At 41.7% G+C, this 17,283-nt stretch overlaps 1 protein-coding gene across 1 annotated transcript in view; it reads right to left on the minus strand.

Annotated features, from left to right (window-relative positions):
- Positions 1–2,166: 2,166 nt before the first annotated feature.
- CYTH3 (cytohesin 3) overlaps positions 2,167–17,283 on the minus strand; it is a 73,000-nt gene continuing 57,883 nt past the window's right edge. Inside the window, exons 8-13 of the mRNA XM_035130955.2 lie at positions 16,870–17,018; positions 15,438–15,549; positions 6,432–6,508; positions 6,270–6,341; positions 5,380–5,534; positions 2,167–3,635 (exon numbers count right to left, since the gene is read on the minus strand). Coding sequence (XP_034986846.2) covers positions 3,563–3,635; positions 5,380–5,534; positions 6,270–6,341; positions 6,432–6,508; positions 15,438–15,549; positions 16,870–17,018 — 638 coding nt within the window. The 3' untranslated portion in view covers positions 2,167–3,562. The remainder of the gene's footprint in view (positions 3,636–5,379; positions 5,535–6,269; positions 6,342–6,431; positions 6,509–15,437; positions 15,550–16,869; positions 17,019–17,283) is intronic.

Genomic DNA, 17,283 nt, shown 5'->3' on the forward strand with positions numbered 1-17,283 from the left:
TCAGAGACCAGCGGTGGTAGCAGCGGCTGCCCAGAGGACTCCCAAGTAAAGGAGACAGGAGAGGAGGCTGAGGGAACACCCCACAAGGGAGGGTGTTCAAAAAAGGGTGAGAGGCTGCCAGCTCTGCAGGTGAGGGGTGACATAACTGGGTTCCTGAGCCCCACAGGGATGTCACACAAAGAATGTAGTTGGTCAAGGGAGCAGTTGACTAAAAAGGTTGAAAACCTCTGAAACAAGGCATCCTTTAAATATCTGGTAAAGAAACTCAAGCAGTTTGAGGAACAGAATTGAGGCAAGTTACACAATCTGAGAGATTAGCCTTGGAAGAACTCAAAAGACTTATCCAAAGTATGCTGGATAACAGCAGAAGTAAAGACTCAGATGTGTTCAGGAATGGGAAAAGGTCTTTGGAATAAATCTGCCTAAGGAGATTTGGAACAAAATTAGTAGTTACAATCTTTTCGTAAAGGATAAAAAAATATTTGTGCAATCTCCTCGAAGTATTTCCAAAAGATACAAAAGCCTTCCAGTAATCCATCCGAAGTACAGGCAGAAAAGAAATTTTCTCCATTGTTGGTTAAATCGCCATTCAGCAAATGATTTTTGGCAAGGTAGGGGACCAATAACTAAAACTATATTAAAAGTAGACATTTTTTATAACTTCCCCTGCCCCAGGCATTCTACTAACAAATCTGAGGGAATTAATAGATAAAAATAAATTTTAATTTTGAAAGTAATTACAGTATTTGAAAAATACTGGAAAATTACACCTATATAGAAAGCTGTACCTGCAAATTAGGTAATTTCTTTCACTGGCCTCATGGACAAGCAAAAAGGTTTGGCCCAATTTCAATCCCTAATCATTCAGTTACAAGAGAACATCTGCAGCCATGCAAACATTCTCTACCCTTAAGAAGTGTGTTATTTTCCACTTGGAGAAGAAGCTCAAGGAACACTGCAATTACTCCATTTACACAGTATTTGCAAACAGGGTTGCTAATTAGATGGGTTAGAAATGTCAGTAATTTCAACACATTCACTGAGGGATTACATGTGACAAACTGAAACCAGGGAAGCGTAAAGCCAGACCAGACTATGGATCAGATTTCTGTAAAATATTTTTAAAAATAACAATTGCCCACAATCTTGGGGTGAAATGCTGCAAAGCTATGAGTCTTCCAGGTGGTGTTGAACTCCAACCTCCCATTAGTCCCAGCTAGCATGGCCACTGGTCATGATTCTGCAAAGCCACATCTAATTTCAGAGTTCAGCAAACAGAAAAATCTAAATAAAAATGTCTTAATTCGCCCTTTACAAGGCTGCCTCCATTATCTTCTAGAGCCACTGTGCTATTTATATTCAGATTCTCATGAGGCTACAGTGCTGATCCTGTAACACCTTCCCCATCAAGTTTTTACACCTCCCATAATATCTACAGCTCTAACCATAAGAGATGCTGCCACCTGAGAAGACAGCAGTGACTGCTTGCACAGGCCAATGCTTTCCTCCTATCAATATTGCAGGTATTAATTACATACATACAATAAACCAACAGTAGCATACAATATACAAACAGTATCTTAAGGCTTTTGCTTTATGCTTACTAAAACACAAAAATGCAATCCCTGACTGACAGGTGATTACAAAGCTCCAAAGTATCACTGCAGACAAATTTCCTATTCCTGTTATTTATTGGTTGTACTTGGAAGTACAATGGAATCAAATCTGGGTCTTCTTATCCTCAAACCATACAGAGTGGTCATTCTGGCATTTTAGCACAAATCTTGAACATGCCCCAGGCTAGCAGGACCCACCATCCCCTGATCTCCTGCACACCCAGCAGAGGAGTTGATCCTGGCTTATTGTCCTGGTTTGTTAACCAATGTTAAGCTAGAGCAGGGGTCCCCAGACTTACCGCGCGGCGGGCCGGTGCCCGCCGCGCCGACCGCGCAGTAGGCCGGAGGGCAGGGGAGTGCGCGCGCAGCGGGCCGGAGGGCGGGGGAGTGTGCGCCCGTGCGCATGCGCACACGCGCAGGGAAAAAAATCGCCGAAAATCGCTTGTGCGCATGCGTATGGGCCTCCCCCGACCCGGAAGTGCACCAGAAATGACCTCTTCCGGGTCGGGAGAGGCCCATACGCATGCGCACAAAGGATTTTCGGCGATTTTTTGCCGGTTTTTTAGATCGTCGCTGCGCCGCGCGCCGTGAGAGCGGGCGGCGGCAGCGGGCGGCGGGGGTCGTCGCGGGCCGGATTGGAAGGCCGATTGGGCCGCATCCGGCCCGGGGGCCGTAGTTTGGGGACCCCTGAGCTAGAGTTTGCCTATTCAGATGCAACAGGGGACTCTGGTTTAACAGAAACCAGAATCTTCACAAGAAGCTGGCACACAGCAGGAGAATGTGGAAAGTAGGGAAGCAGGAGAATGTGGAAAGTAGGGAGGGCTTGGAGCCAGCTTCATAAACTATGGCTTATGAAAACTTGAATGATCATCCAAACTATATCATCCTCAGTTGGCTATCCCAACCAGCTATATGCACACATCTTCATTAAGAAAGATGCAAAGCCCAGCAAGGATTCAGGCAATTCTGCACACTCTACTAACAATGGATAACTAATATTACACATACACACATATACGCTCTCTTTTTTGGCTTGCTCCCATTTAAAAAGCAAAACAAAAATCTTGCTCGATTTTCCTGTGTGGCAATAAATAAAGAGAACAATTAAAGCTGGTATTTTTGAGTAACTTTGGAGCCCTGCAAACCATTATTAGTACATCCTTACACAAATATAAGATGATGCTGAATGTTACCAGACAGAACTGAGACCTGGGAAAGGCTTTTCAGGCTAACACTTGGAGAGGCAATGCCACGCATCTCCAAAGCATCCAAAAACCAAAGATAAGCTTCACAGATACTGCCAAAACTCATGTTTGTAACCTTTTCATCTTCGAGAACTTCATGTTTTCAGTGCATGACCATCTGTTTATGAGAGGGAGGCCTCTTAATCATACAGCTGCCAGGCTTGTGGCAGTTCTTTCTTTTTCAGTGTAACCTTCCTATCTATCCATAAGCTGGAAGATGGGGATTCTAAATGAAAGCACCAGTGACAGGATGTGAGCTGAATCACGGCTCAAACTCCTCTGCATTGCGAAGGGAAGGGAAGGCTTGAACAAGGGAGAGAGAAATACTTCTGCATACCCAGAAACAAGAGTAATCTGCTAGCTGTGAATGCTAGATTCAGCAGCGGGTCACAATCCAGAACACAGGCTCCTCAAAACAGGAGAGGGACAGGATTACATACCATCACCTCCTGGTTCAATGACACACATTGCCACACACAAAACGGCACATAAGGTTTCCAAATTTTCAGTTCACATAGATCCATGTGCTTGAAACGTCTTCCAGCATCTCCTGGAATATTATAAATGGGCAAAGAGAAGGTAGATGCTGCAGGAAAGTGACTACATTTCCAATACAAGTCTTGTTTTCTTGGAACTTTACCTTGGCTTTATAATGTACTAGCAATTTGGCTAAGGCAGATCCACAAGTGTCCCCTCTTAGTGCTATTTTTTATTAGCAATTCTTCTTTTTCTTGTTGCCAGCATATCATAAAAGGGATCCTTGCTGATACTTGCCCTAAGAGAACAGGAGATGTGAATTAGTTTTTACATTTGCTAGCCACACTGACAAATTTCCAAAGAGATTCGTTTTAGACATCATGGTTTGTGCTAACTATAGACACGTTCTATCTGCTCGCCATATCTATGGTGCAGCAGCCGCCAGAAACAGCTGTAACTAGGTTCTATCAAATTAGGCCTTTCACCAAATCAAAGTGAGCACAAACCATCATCCACAAAACTATGTAAAGCAATGGTCTCTTATTCTGGTTTTCCAGTCAAACACAAGCCATTGCTGTTTCAGAGGCTAAGCTAAATCATATTTTATTTTATTTTTATTCTGCTTAATATAAAAAGACATCTCTAAGCTGAGGAATCCCATTTTGAGAACATTACAGTTCCTTGCAAAAGAGAAAAGAGGCTGAGAAAATTAGTACGGGCTTTCAAGACTTGACTCACTGATTAACAAAAAGAAGTCCCACCTGACAAACACCCCACCTGTTCCTTGTTAAAATGTGAGTTGCTGTTTTTAAAAGACGGAGATATATTTTATGCTCTTAACCTTTTTTTACTTTACTACCACCCCATCCTTCCCTACATTTTCCTGTTTATTTATTCCACCTGTGTTTGTTCTGTTTGTAGCAGGGTTGGCTAATTCAATAACTCAGTAAAACTCAGTAAAACAACCAACAGTTTAAAAGACATAAGTAATTTTGAAATTAGTCTGAATCTGAGCAAAGGGAGCTGCTTTAGACTGAGTCAGATCATTAGTCCATCTTGCTCAGTATTGTCTACACCAGGCACCCCCAACCTGCGGCCCTGCAGATGTTTTGGCCTACAACTCCCATGATCCCTAGCTAACAGGACCAGTGGTAAGGGATGGTGGGAATTGTAGTCCAAAACATCTGGGGGGCCAAAGGTTGGGGGTGCCTGGTCTACACTGACTGGCAGCAGCAGTACAGGGTTTCAGGCAGGGCTCTCTCCCAACCCCATCTGAAGATACCAGGGGCTGATCCTGGGGCCTTCTGTATGCAAGGCAAATGTTCTACTGCTGTACCATGGCCCTCCCCCAATTTGCCATCTTTTAATTTCGCTGCCCCCTTTTTCTTTATTATGGAGGAGGAAAAAAGCTCCTGTTCAATGGCTACAGACTTCCTACACATGTACAAGACCAAGAAGACACACACACACACAGAGAGAGAGAGAGAGAGAGACAGAGAGACAGAGAGACAGACAGAGAGACAGAGAGACCATTGGGGCAGATTAATGAAACACAAGGAAAACTGGAATTTGGGAGCTGGCAGTGTGCCATCCAGCCACTACAGGGAAACTTTAAGCCAGACAAATCAATTATTTAGATCAGTGGTTCCCAACTGGTGGTCTGCGGGACTAATCCAACCAGGGGGTCCATGGCACATACCAATCAACTGTCCCAAGACATCCCGTTTTGGAGGGCCGTGCTCTTGTGCAAGATTGTGGCGCCCCAAAAACGCACAAGATTGAAGCCGGACACACATCTCACACAGGATCACGGTACCAAAAAACATGCCTTCTGGGGGCATCATGCTTTCACACAGATGCTCTGGGACATCTTGGAGGGTACAGTGGCACTATTCATGTGACTACCCCAAAGATATCAACGTTTGCAATAGTAGGGGCTCCACGGCTTGGCTTTTGAAAAAGAGGCAGTCCACAGTACTTAGCTAATTGGGGACCACTGCTTTAGGTGAAAGTTGCACTTCTGTATTAGAGAGAGAACTCACTTGATTGACTTGATCCATTCTTCTTTTTCTTCAGGGGTGGGGGCAGATATCCTGTAAACCACATGGTTGCCTTCTACCACCCTGCCATCTGCTTCCGTCTTACAAGCTTTAATGACTTGTCCTTTATGGCTGGGATTATACAACTCAAAGCAATTCTAGGGAAACAGAAACACATATGGGGTAGTCTTGCAGTAAGGTTAAAAGCTTCCTGGGAAATGATATATAATGAATATATAATGAACTGAAAAAGATGTAAGATCAGCCCCTGTCTTTGAAACTGAGCTTGAAAACAAACTGCAAAATGGGTGTTAAAAGCAGTGTCTGGAAGTTTGGCACACCCCAAACATGGGAAAAGTAACACTAATTAAGAGTAAGCAAGAATCAGACTAGCCTAGGGATTTTTTGTTGCTGTTACTAATCTGGGGATATGGTTTCTTCACTTTACTGAGACACCAAATAAGGCTTTCCCCCCAGCAAATAGTCTATGCTTTATTTATATTAGACCAACCCTGGTTTTTTTGTTATCTTTATGTCATTTCTCTTGTCCTATCCATCCTGTTCTGGTCAAGGGCTTCTTACAGCATACGTGCAATTCTCTCTCTCTAATTTAGTGTTCTTCCAAATCTTTAAACAGAAAAGGAGAGTTGCACAGAATTATAAATTTGCTATAAGGTTGGATTATAGTGCAAAATAATGAGCTTCATTTAAGAGGACATCATATTAGAGAAGCATTCCACCAAGGATGCCTCCAGTACTATCACTATTTAAATGAACAGGAGCTGATTAAGATCAAAGCTGTGCTCTTATGCAGCTCATCTGGATTTTTCCTGTGTTTACAAAGCAGAGGTTCCTGACAGAATGGTATCTCAGGAAGAAGGAGAAGGCCTTACCGGTTTTCTCGGATCCTCAACTTCTCTTATGCTGAGATTTTCCAAAGGGATAATTCCTCTGGGTTCTTTGTCCTACAAGTCCAGGAAAGACAGTGCTCAGTAAACAGCCCCGAGCTTGCGCTTGGAAGAAGTAACATTATGATTGCAACCCAGCATACTCACTGTTGTGTATTCAAAATAATATAGGCAATTATCTGTCAGTATAAACCATCTCCTTTTCCATGTTTTCACTCTTCCACCTGTCAAGACATAAAGCACCTTCAAGTTACACCAAATCATGCCAAGTTTCTGTGCGGCAGACAAACAGGAATTGGGTTAACTTGTTACTTCATTAAATGGTTAGGCTTGTCAAAAGTCAGACTTCGATGAAAGCAAACATATGAGTCAAGGTTGAATGAATGTAAGGGGTTATTGGGAATATCCTTTTGATATTACAAGGTGATGGTGTTGGAATGCCAGCTTCCCCACTGCATCTGAAATGGAAACTCTTGTCCCTTTTCCCCTCCTCCCCCAATCAAAATGGGGCAAGTACACATTCTCTACATTTCTAATTCATTCTCAACGTAGCTCTACGTGGGGCTACCTTTGAAGGTGACCCGGAAACTACAACTAATCCAGAATGCGGCAGCTAGACTGGTGACTGGGAGCGGCCGCCGAGATCACATAACACCGGTCCTAAAAGACCTACATTGGCTCCCAGTACGTTTCCGAGCACAATTCAAAGTGTTGGTGTTGACCTTTAAAGCCCTAAACGGCCTCGGTCCAGTATACCTGAAGGAGCGTCTCCACCCCCATCGTTCTGCCCGGACACTGAGGTCCAGCTCCGAGGGCCTTCTGGCGGTTCCCTCATTACGAGAAGCCAAGTTACAGGGAACCAGGCAGAGGGCCTTCTCGGTAGTGGCACCCACCCTGTGGAATGCCCTCCCACTAGAGGTCAAAGAGAACAATTACCAGACCTTTAGAAGGCATCTCAAGGCAGCCCTGTTTAGGGAAGCTTTTAATGTTTGATGGATTTCTGTATTTTAGAATTTCTGTTTTTTTTGAAGCCGCCCAGAGTGGCTGGGGGAACCCGGCCAGATGGGCGGGGTATAAATAATAAATTATTATTATTATTATTATTATAGAATCAGCAGAACAGAACAGATAATAGAATCATAGAACTGAAGAGCTGGAAGGGACCCCAAGGGCCATCTAGTTCAATCCCTTACAGTGCAGGAATCACAGCTCAAGAATCCCTAACAGATAAGTCATCCAACCTCTGTTTAAAAACCTCCAATGAAAGGAGAGTCCACCCACTTCCAAGGTAGTCCATTCCATGATCAAACAGCTCTTATGTCAAAAAGTTCTTCCTAATACTTAGTCACAATCCCCTTTCTTGTAATTTGAATCCATAGGTCCAGATCCTACTCTCTAGAGTAGCAGAAAAAAAGCTTGCTCCATCTTCCATGTGAATATACTTGAAGATGGCTATCCTATCACCTCTCAGGGATATGATCTTCAAACAGAACAGTTTCTGCTTCAGCAAATGGTGCCAGCTCAGACATTCAGCCTGGCAGAGACATATGTTGTTCTGTGAGTATACCTGATGGCCATGTGAATGATAATATCTGTGATCCAGGCACCTGTGCAAGGATGGAGGGACAGGGAAGAGGAATAAGAGACAATTTTTCATATTCCTCTTTAAGAAACAGAGGAACTCTTCCCATTCAGATCAGCTTATGAAGATATATGAAAGAGTAATTACTTTAAACTCCATATGATGAATCACTGTATGCCCAAACATTTGAAGTGGCTCAAAAATTTTATTTATGTGTTCCTGTTCAGAATGTATAATCTGCTTCACAAAATGCTCAAAGCGATACACTCAATAGACAACTTTAAAAAACACCCCTTAAAATTTATTTATTTATCAAATTTATTTATTTTTATTCAAAAGGAGCTCAGTATTTTTACTACAATATATTACAGCCTGATGCTACAACAAAGCTACAACCCTACACATGCTTGTCTCTGAAGATGCCTCACCGAACACAGTAGGACTTTTTTTGCAGGTACGCCAACTCCTAGGGGCCATAGCTGCCAAGTTATCCCTTTTTTAAAGGGATTTTCTTTTATGCTGAATAGGCTTCCTCGCAAGAAAAGGGAAAACTTGGCAGCTATGCTAGGGGCAGAGGGGTTTCCGGCCACCTCAATATTTGCAGGTAGGAAGCCGAGCCTCCTTGATGTTGAGGGGGCAGAGGAGGCCAAAGCGTGGCACGGTTCAATGGTTGGCTCCTCCTGAGCATGAGAGAGGAGGCCGCACTGTGTTGTGTTCCCTGATCAGCCGCCTCCTGACGACGCATGTTGCGCTTGTGTGACATCATACATGCAACACATGAATGACATTGCAGGAGGAGGCTGAGTGGCGAGTCGAGTGCAGCACAGCTTCCTCTCTTGCACTCAGGAGAAGCCAGCCATTGAACTACACTGCCCTGTGCTCGGCCTCCTTCTGATGTTGTGACGTTGTGCATAATGACATCGCAAGCACCGCCCCCCCAATCTTGGAAACATGCCTACGATTCTACTGTTAGTCTCTTACAGCAAACAGGCTATACAACATTACTTGGTGGTAAGACCTAGTGACCAAAGTACTTTCATGTAGGATCAGGCTGCGCGCACACACACACCCCAATAAGCAAGGGCAGTTCTTGCTTAATATGCAAAAGTCACCTTGAATGGGCGTTGATCAGAGATCACCACCTTTTCCATTTGTCTTCATACACACACATGTAACGTGCAATAATTTAGCCATGTCTTTGAAAAGGAACACAAGACATCCTCAAACTGCAAAATATATCTTACTCAGCATGAAGTGGTGAACCACCAAGACCCCAACTTCCCTTTCTAGCATATGTTAAAAGTAGTGGAGCTCTTCTCCGGAAGCTCATCGTCAGTCAGAAGCTGACACAAAATCACAACATTGTCACAGCCTCAAAACAAGTTTGCTCAGATAATCAAAGGAGCAGTTGAACTTGCTTTATCAGGCTAGTCCAGTTCACATACGCAGCCACCAATTTTCTTCTTGTGCTTGACTATTTTAAAACAGGATACACTACAAAACTGCAAACTATATATCTGTTTGATGGATACAGTCTCTAGGCTCTCACTGAAGGCAGGGGAAACCTGCTTGTACAAAACCTGAATCAAAGCATGCCAACAATTGTCTATATCACAGTATTGCTGGTTTTATTTCGAATCACTACCTTACAACTTAGCCAGTGTGTCTGTGATATTTAAACTGTGAACATTTTTATATTTTTGAGGGTTATATGTGGGTAATACAAATGTATAAAATTTGGGTTGTCTAAAATGTGAAAAGTGGGCTTTATAGTCAGTAAGTCAATATGCACTTTTATTCTTAATGGCAAGCGATCAGACCCTATGAAAGTACCTTGCTTGGACTAACAACAGTTTTGCACTCAAATACCAAAGAACAAAATGAATCTTTGCAGAGTGTCTTTTCCTCACCACTAATTAAACCCCAAACCAACTGGATTTTGGTGGGCTGACAGTCAGCTTGAGGGTGGAGGTGGGATATGCATTTCCCCCCTACCACAAGTAGCCACTGTTCCTTGCTCATAATGTCACTGTACTTTGTGCACTTAAGAACACACACATCAAAGAGAGAAAGAGCGAGAGAAGGTGGCATTGTCTGATAGATTTATTATTCATCTTGTGCCCCCCTTTCCAAAAGCACAAGTTGCTCACTGGATGGTGCCATGAAAGGAAGAGAGACTGATCCATTCTTGGATTCACAAGATATTTACACAAGTTACTTAATCTGAAGGAAGTAAATTATTTTTCCTTTTAAAAGGGGGACATGTAATGGGCAGGGAAATTTAGCATTTTATATTTCTGTTGTAGTTTGTTTGACTCAAAGTTAACTTCTATTGATGTTGTTTTCATTACTTTCATACTGTTAAACTTTTGTTTCATGAGGGTCGGGAGACTAGGCACAAATAAACTAACCTAATCAGTTACAGTAAATCTATAGAATTAGGAGTAAATTCATAAGATTATACTGTATGCTTCTAATTAGAGATTAGTTCACTGATAATAAGACTGCAAACTCAAATCTGTTTTATCACTAACCAATTATCACAGAAACACCACTCAGCACACAAATACGGAGAGGGAGGCTGGGGAGACTGACACACACACCCCATTCACATTTTGGCACCCCTATTTTGTGGTCAACAGGTGATACAAATATAAAGAGAGAGAAAATCAGAAATGTGTTATAACAAGGTCCAGAATATTGGTACTTTTGTGTTCTAAATATCAACAAACCTCAGACAAGAAATCATATGCAGATATGGATTTGGATGTTCTCACTCTGAAGGTTTCATATCTCTGCAGTTAAGAGATTTTAGGAGTTGCATCACCACCTGTGCCTCATCCATTTACCCGTTATTTAATCCCATTAGCCTTCACTCTCAGCACAGCTGATCTTATTACTGAACACAGTGAACATCAGGCTCTCATTAAACAGTATACCGGTAGTTCACCCAAGGATTAATCATTTTAAGTGACTCATGCTGCTCAATCCTGGGCACAGCTATAAAAGCCTCTGCAGCTCTTCCTTGGTCAACAAGGCTTTGTCTCTCTGAGCTTGTTGTTGGCACAATACATTGTAAAAATAAACAAACAATATCTTTAAATGCAGAACAATTACAGGAACATGCTGGATATCCTGGATAGTTTTCTCAAACTGCTCTGCAATGTAAACTCTTAAAGTTAGAGGTTATATTATGTCTAATACGACTTTAAAAGAAAAAGCAATAATAATAATAATTTTATTATTTATACCCCACCCATCTGGCTGGGTTTCCCCAGCCACTCAGGGCTCACAGACATAGCCCAGTGCTGCTTTTACATTCCATTCATGTGTATTTCTAGTTTCCTACCACATGCAAGCCTATGTTTCATAGTTCTAACAAGTCAAAACAACAACATTTTTTCTGTTGGGTGTGGTCAAGGAGCAGAAACAGAGGAAGGCTAAGATGCAGAACTTGATGAAGTCAAGTTGGTGGTGCGCTGCATGTTGACTCAAGAGCCTCTACAAGTTAAACCACATCTTGATCCTTGCATCTTAACTCGGTAAGTTTGTTCAAACTCCTCTTCAAAATTAATGGCAAAGGCTACTAACTTGAACTAGGGCCAAGAGGTGGTGGCATGCAGCTAACAAACAGGAAAAAGCCAACATTCACAAATGTTTATCTCTGTTTGGAATCAGAGAACAGTCAAGTCAATGGAATCCAAGAACAGTCAAGTCAATGGATGGCAGGGCTGAATCAGCCAATACACAAAAACCAAAACACTGGAGAAGAACTTTGCATTCACTCAAGTTGTAAGCCCAGTCTACTCCAATTGATCCATGCCCGACACCTTAGCCAGTCTGTTTCAATATTCATAATACTCTACTTAGATAAATCTCTCTGTTTCTCTCTCTAATGTCTCTCTACATAGAGAGTCCAGACTTCTTTTTCAGAAGAAGGAAACCTGAGCATTACTCACTCTACAGCCATTAATAAAAAATAATAGGGGAGGAGATGAAACAGGTAAAAGACAAAATGAAGCCAAATTTTGTGTGTTCATGTACAGAACAGAGCAGACCTAAGAAGTTAAACTGGAGCCCAAGAGAAGTCCTGCTTTTCAGGGACTATTCTGGCGTAAGGTGTTGCTCTCCCTTCCTATCATCCTCACTCTGACAGCTGAAAAGAAGGAGCATCTCCCAAAGCAATCTGTCTTCCCTCCACAAACAGAGCAAGCATGCTATAAAATTAGTGGATAATTCTAGAGGCAAACATTTAAAGCAAACCAAGTGACAGGTCATCTGGAAATCATATGTAGTAGTTGTACCCCATTCATAGCATTAGGTCAGTTAATAATGGAAAGGGAAAGAAGAGTCAACAAGAAGCATAAAACATCACACACACAAACACACACACCTTGCAGATTGGAGAAGTCACATTATAAGGAAATCAACAAAAGCAGCTAAGTGAAACTTTAGAGCACAGGAAAAAATGAATAATGTCCTTCATTTGTAGGTGTTCAATTAAAAAAAGGTATCTTGTATCAAGGAGACCTAAAAGCTTCACCAAGAGTTATGATGAAAAAAGATGGTAAATGAGGTAGGATTTAACATCTACCATGTCTGTGTAAAAGCATATTCTGCACAGAGGACCTTTCCACAAAATGTTGGTTAAAAAAACTTGCTGGTAAAAAGGACATCCATTTGGACAAGTACAGTAGTTGACTCATTCCCTTACAAGAAAAATAAAAGGCTTTGGGAATCATTACTGACACATCACAACCATCGTCAACCTAGTGCCCTCCATCAGGTCCAGGAAAGCCAAGTCCAAAACATCTGGAAGGCACCAGTTTGTGCGGAAATTGGCACAGTAGAAAGAAGGCAGATGATGCCCCACCCTTCCACATTCTAATTCTCACTGCAAAATAGTTCATCTTCAGTCAAAGCCTCAGAGAGGGCAAAAATAAACCCAAGAAACTAACATATTTACCTCTTGAGCACAAGAGGAAAAAATTAAAGCCAGATCTCAGCTAAGTACAACAAATGCTTTAGTATTAGACAGTTTAGCTGAGCTATTGCCAGCAGACAGTGTTATTAGAAGAAAAAAACAATTCTGGTACAGAAGAATTGCATCCCAGGATCTGTCGCCTGTGAGATCTTTGTCCAGCTGGAATGTCTACTAGAAAGGGCAGAAGTAGGGCTTTTATTACATCCACCGCCCCCTCATTTGGCCCACAATTAATCCTTATGCAATGCCTGCAAACTAACCCAAAATAAACTAGAGTCTGATGCTGCTAGAAAAATCTTTGGTTAGCTTTTCCAAGTCTGCAGTCTCCTTCCAACACACACACACACACACACACACACACACACACACACACACACACACATTCCAATACTATCACTGTCATGCTTTATAGAAGGCGGTTGATCTATATAAAGGAAGAAGAAGAAGAAGAAGAAGAAGAAGAAGAAGAAGAAGAAGAAGAAGAAGAAGAAGAAGAAGAAGAAGAAGAAGAAGAAGAAGAAGAAGAAGAAGAAGAAGAGGGATTAAACAATTATAAAGCGATTATATGCTAAACTTCTTAAAATTAGCATGGTGTATTCTTTGACCAGGGCCTATAACAGCTGGGGACTGGGCCCTCCAAAAGTGGATGGGCACTGCCATTCAAAGGGTGTGTGTGCACTGCATCTTGTGATCAATTATGCAGGGCAGGGCTTACCCACCCCTCCCAAAAATTTATTCAAGTTGGCCCCCCTGATTACAAGGAAACTTTACACTAGGAGAATACAAACATCAGACTTTTGGCCAGTCTTTATGGAAAAAGTGTCAAAGGGGTCTCCATGCACCTTATTTTCAACAACAACCCAAAGCTGCCTCTGAACCCGATTGGGATTAGGCCTTTATATCAGCATTTTAAAACAAACAAGGCAGAAGCGAGGTCTAAATTCACTGGTGACCAAACAAAGCCTGATCTTTGGTGAGACTGTCTCATTAAGACCAAGTTTGTAACTAAGCTACCTCACATTTCAAAGGAGCCTGAATGGTCTCTGCACACTTTGGCCCTGAAACACCAAACAGCTGCCAAAAGTTTCAGGTTCCCACTGACTTAGGAGGTCTCCAGCTTTGTTCACATAAACTCTTTAACATACACATAAAAATGTGCACAGAACAAATAGGCTCCCGGACGTACTACGCTATACAGTTCAGATGGAAATACTTATTCAAAAGGGGGGGGCAAACATCTTAACATACTGTTTCCTTACAAGAACAATTCCATTTCTGAAGCACATGAGGGTTGTGTGTGATACTGTCTAAATAATCCTTCCTCTCAGATTTATTTCCTGCAAAATGATTCTAGAGCTTCTCTTCCGAACCGACACTGCTTTTCTCATTCATGTAGACATCTCTGTGTCTGAACAAGCAGCCACAAACATTTCCACTTACTAATCCAAAATCTCTAATTTGGCGTCTTGTGGTAAGTCCATGACACTTAATGTTTTCACATGATTATTTTTAGGGTTTCAGTAGCTTTCTGTAACTGCCCAAGCCTGTCACAGAGGCATCAAGGGTAGAGGGGAAAGTTACAACAAACTTCGTAGGGAAAACAGATAGGGTATGTTTGTTTATACACACATGAATAAAGTGGGGGCACTTTGCTCACCAATCCCATATGGATCAAGCTGCACAGAACTGGTACTGAATATCGAGGTCGTCAACTGCTAAGTGTTGAGCATTTCAAACATGAGTAAGCAGCTAACATTTGTGCTCTTGTGCATGAGCAGAATCCCATTGGCTTCGCCAGACTAAAGTTAGTGGTATTAAAAGACAAGCATGATAATCCCACAAATGCTGTAATAATGGAAACTGAGCAACAAGGAAGACAAGGAGGAAGGTGGGGAGGGTAAAATCAAAGAGAGAATGAGCAACAGAACAAGAGAGAGGGGATAGAAAGCCATCAGTTACGTACCTCCTAATGCAGAATAAGCAGAGACAGCCAGTCACAGAACAGAAAGGTGATAGGTCATAGGCCATAAGGAAAACAAGAAGGCACATTTAAACCACTCATTTAAAAAACCATAGCCAAAAATCAAACCAACAGAAATAAACAAGTACTGGGGTTTGGTGGGGCGTGGGGGACTAAAGACATACAAGAATAACCTTTGGAAGAGAGAGGTGTGTTCTTTTGTGTGTGCGCACAGAAAACCTAATTGTGAATAAACACAACAGCATTATTGGAAAAGGTTTAAAGTTTTTTTTAAAAAACAAACCAAAAAACAACAACAACAACCACCACCCTGTAATCTCTCAGATTCTGCTACCTCTACAAAAGAAAGAGCCGGGACTCAGTTTCGGCTGAGGTTTTCAACCCCAAGAAGCTGGAAATCAAACTTCACTCAAAATTGTGAAGTAGGAGGATAATAAAGTAGTAATAAGACAAAAGAATTATGTAAAGTGGTTGGCAATATTTGAGCAGAAACTAATACCAATTCCATTGCATTAAATTTTCAACATAATTGGGGGGGGGGTGTAACAAAAGCAGCACATGCTAATCCACAAAATAAAGTATCAGGGAAATTATCCATTTACTGACCTAATTTCAGCAGCCAACCTTCTCGGTCTGGGTTAAAAAACGTATGAGTTAAATCATTCCCATCATCTTCTGGGATTTTAAAGGGCTCATTTTTAATGCTTTCATATAAATTCTGGAAGAAAACAGGAGAGGAAAAGTTTAACACCAAGGTCAGGGCTGCAAGGTGCCTCAAAGAGAAACTAAAATCAATTATTTTCGGAGAAACTATTTGCACGGTCATATTTGCAAATAATTTTTCACTTTTCATGGGCAAGGTAAGCATGTATTGTGCTAGTTATGTTAATTGTTCAACAGTCGGTCACAAAAAAGGTAAAAATGGAAGCACTGAAAATTAAATAATCTGCAAACATGTTCAACCATTCAAAACACACCAGGAAACACCTGAATGGGTGTTCAGTACAAATGGGTTTGCATGAATCTCTCACTTTGAGAATCATCCACTTCACAGAAAGCAATAAGGCAAATGAGATTTTTCCTTGGAAAATAGTAGTTCTGCTTTGGAAATCTGCAGGAAGAAGCATCTGCCTGCAAGATACACACTTGTTATATATATATTTAAAAATCATAAACATCTTTCCATATTCAGCAGGACATAGAGGTACTATGGTGAAGGATGTGAAGGAAGAAGCAGAGGCCAGCTTGGTCAACACATCACAACCATAGTTCTAGTTACAGGTAGGTAGCTGTGTTGGTCTGCCGTAGTAGAAACAAAATAAAAAAATTCCTTCCAGTAGCACATTAGAGACCAACTAAGTTTGTTATTGATATGACCTTTCATGGAATTTTTTTATTTTGTTTCTACATAACAATCATGATAGATGAACGAACAGTTAACCATTTGTGTTGGAAGCACTTGTTCGTCTTCAAAGATGGATCTCCTATCCAGGGAAGGTTCCATGGTAGAGCAAAAAGGCCCCAGATTTAATACCTGGCATTTCCAGTTTAGGACTGCCAGAAACTCTGGAGAGCCACTTGCACAGAGCACAGGCAGTTCTGAGCTAGATGGACTAGAGGTCTGACTCAGCTTCTTATGTACCAATGTCAGTTATGTAGATATGTGGAGGATCATCACAGCTTATGGTCCCTTGCTCACACAAGAGAGTTAGTTCAAAATGCTGCATAAAGTATAGACACAACTGAACAAAAGCAAGTGTAAAGTAGTGGCTGGAGTGGTGGACCTAGAGACTGGGGAAACCCCGGTTCAATTCCCAGCACAGTCCCTAAAGACTGATTACTGTCCTTGGGGGCAAGTCAGCTATTCTCAACCTAGCATTACTGAGAGAATTCTTTCTCCAGAGATCCAATGTTACATGATAATAAATCCTACTGTGATGGTTCCCAAAGAGATCAGTGCCAAAATTGATGCACTTGTTTCTTGGCCGCACATCAAAAGCAGAAATTCGGCACACTTGCCATTGTAAAAGCAGCTTACCCGCAGCAGTTCCTCGGGGAGGTCCCCACCCTCGTTAATACCTCGATTCATAGATATAAACCGTTCCACTGTTGGTTTGTCTCTTACATTGTGGTTGTGTAGACTAGTGTTTAACATAATGATTGCAAAAGATAGCACATAGCATGTATCTGAAATGCAACATCAAAATAGAATGATTACTCTTTGTAAAACCAGCCCATGACTAGTTATTAATAAGAATGCAAGGGCATGAGAAGCCCCTTCTCTTTTCCCAAAACCCCAATGGTGATAAGTCACACTTTGCAACCTGAGTTTTGAACCCACCCAAAGTTCTTATGTATGCCAGAAAAGAGATAGCTAAAGTGAACGTATTAAGATTTATTGCTTTTAGAAAAGAGCATGCCTGAACCACTCACAAATTAGTCTCAATTTCCT

This window comes from Zootoca vivipara, chromosome 14 (genome assembly GCF_963506605.1).
Source record: "Zootoca vivipara chromosome 14, rZooViv1.1, whole genome shotgun sequence".
Lineage (NCBI taxonomy): Eukaryota > Metazoa > Chordata > Lepidosauria > Squamata > Lacertidae > Zootoca > Zootoca vivipara.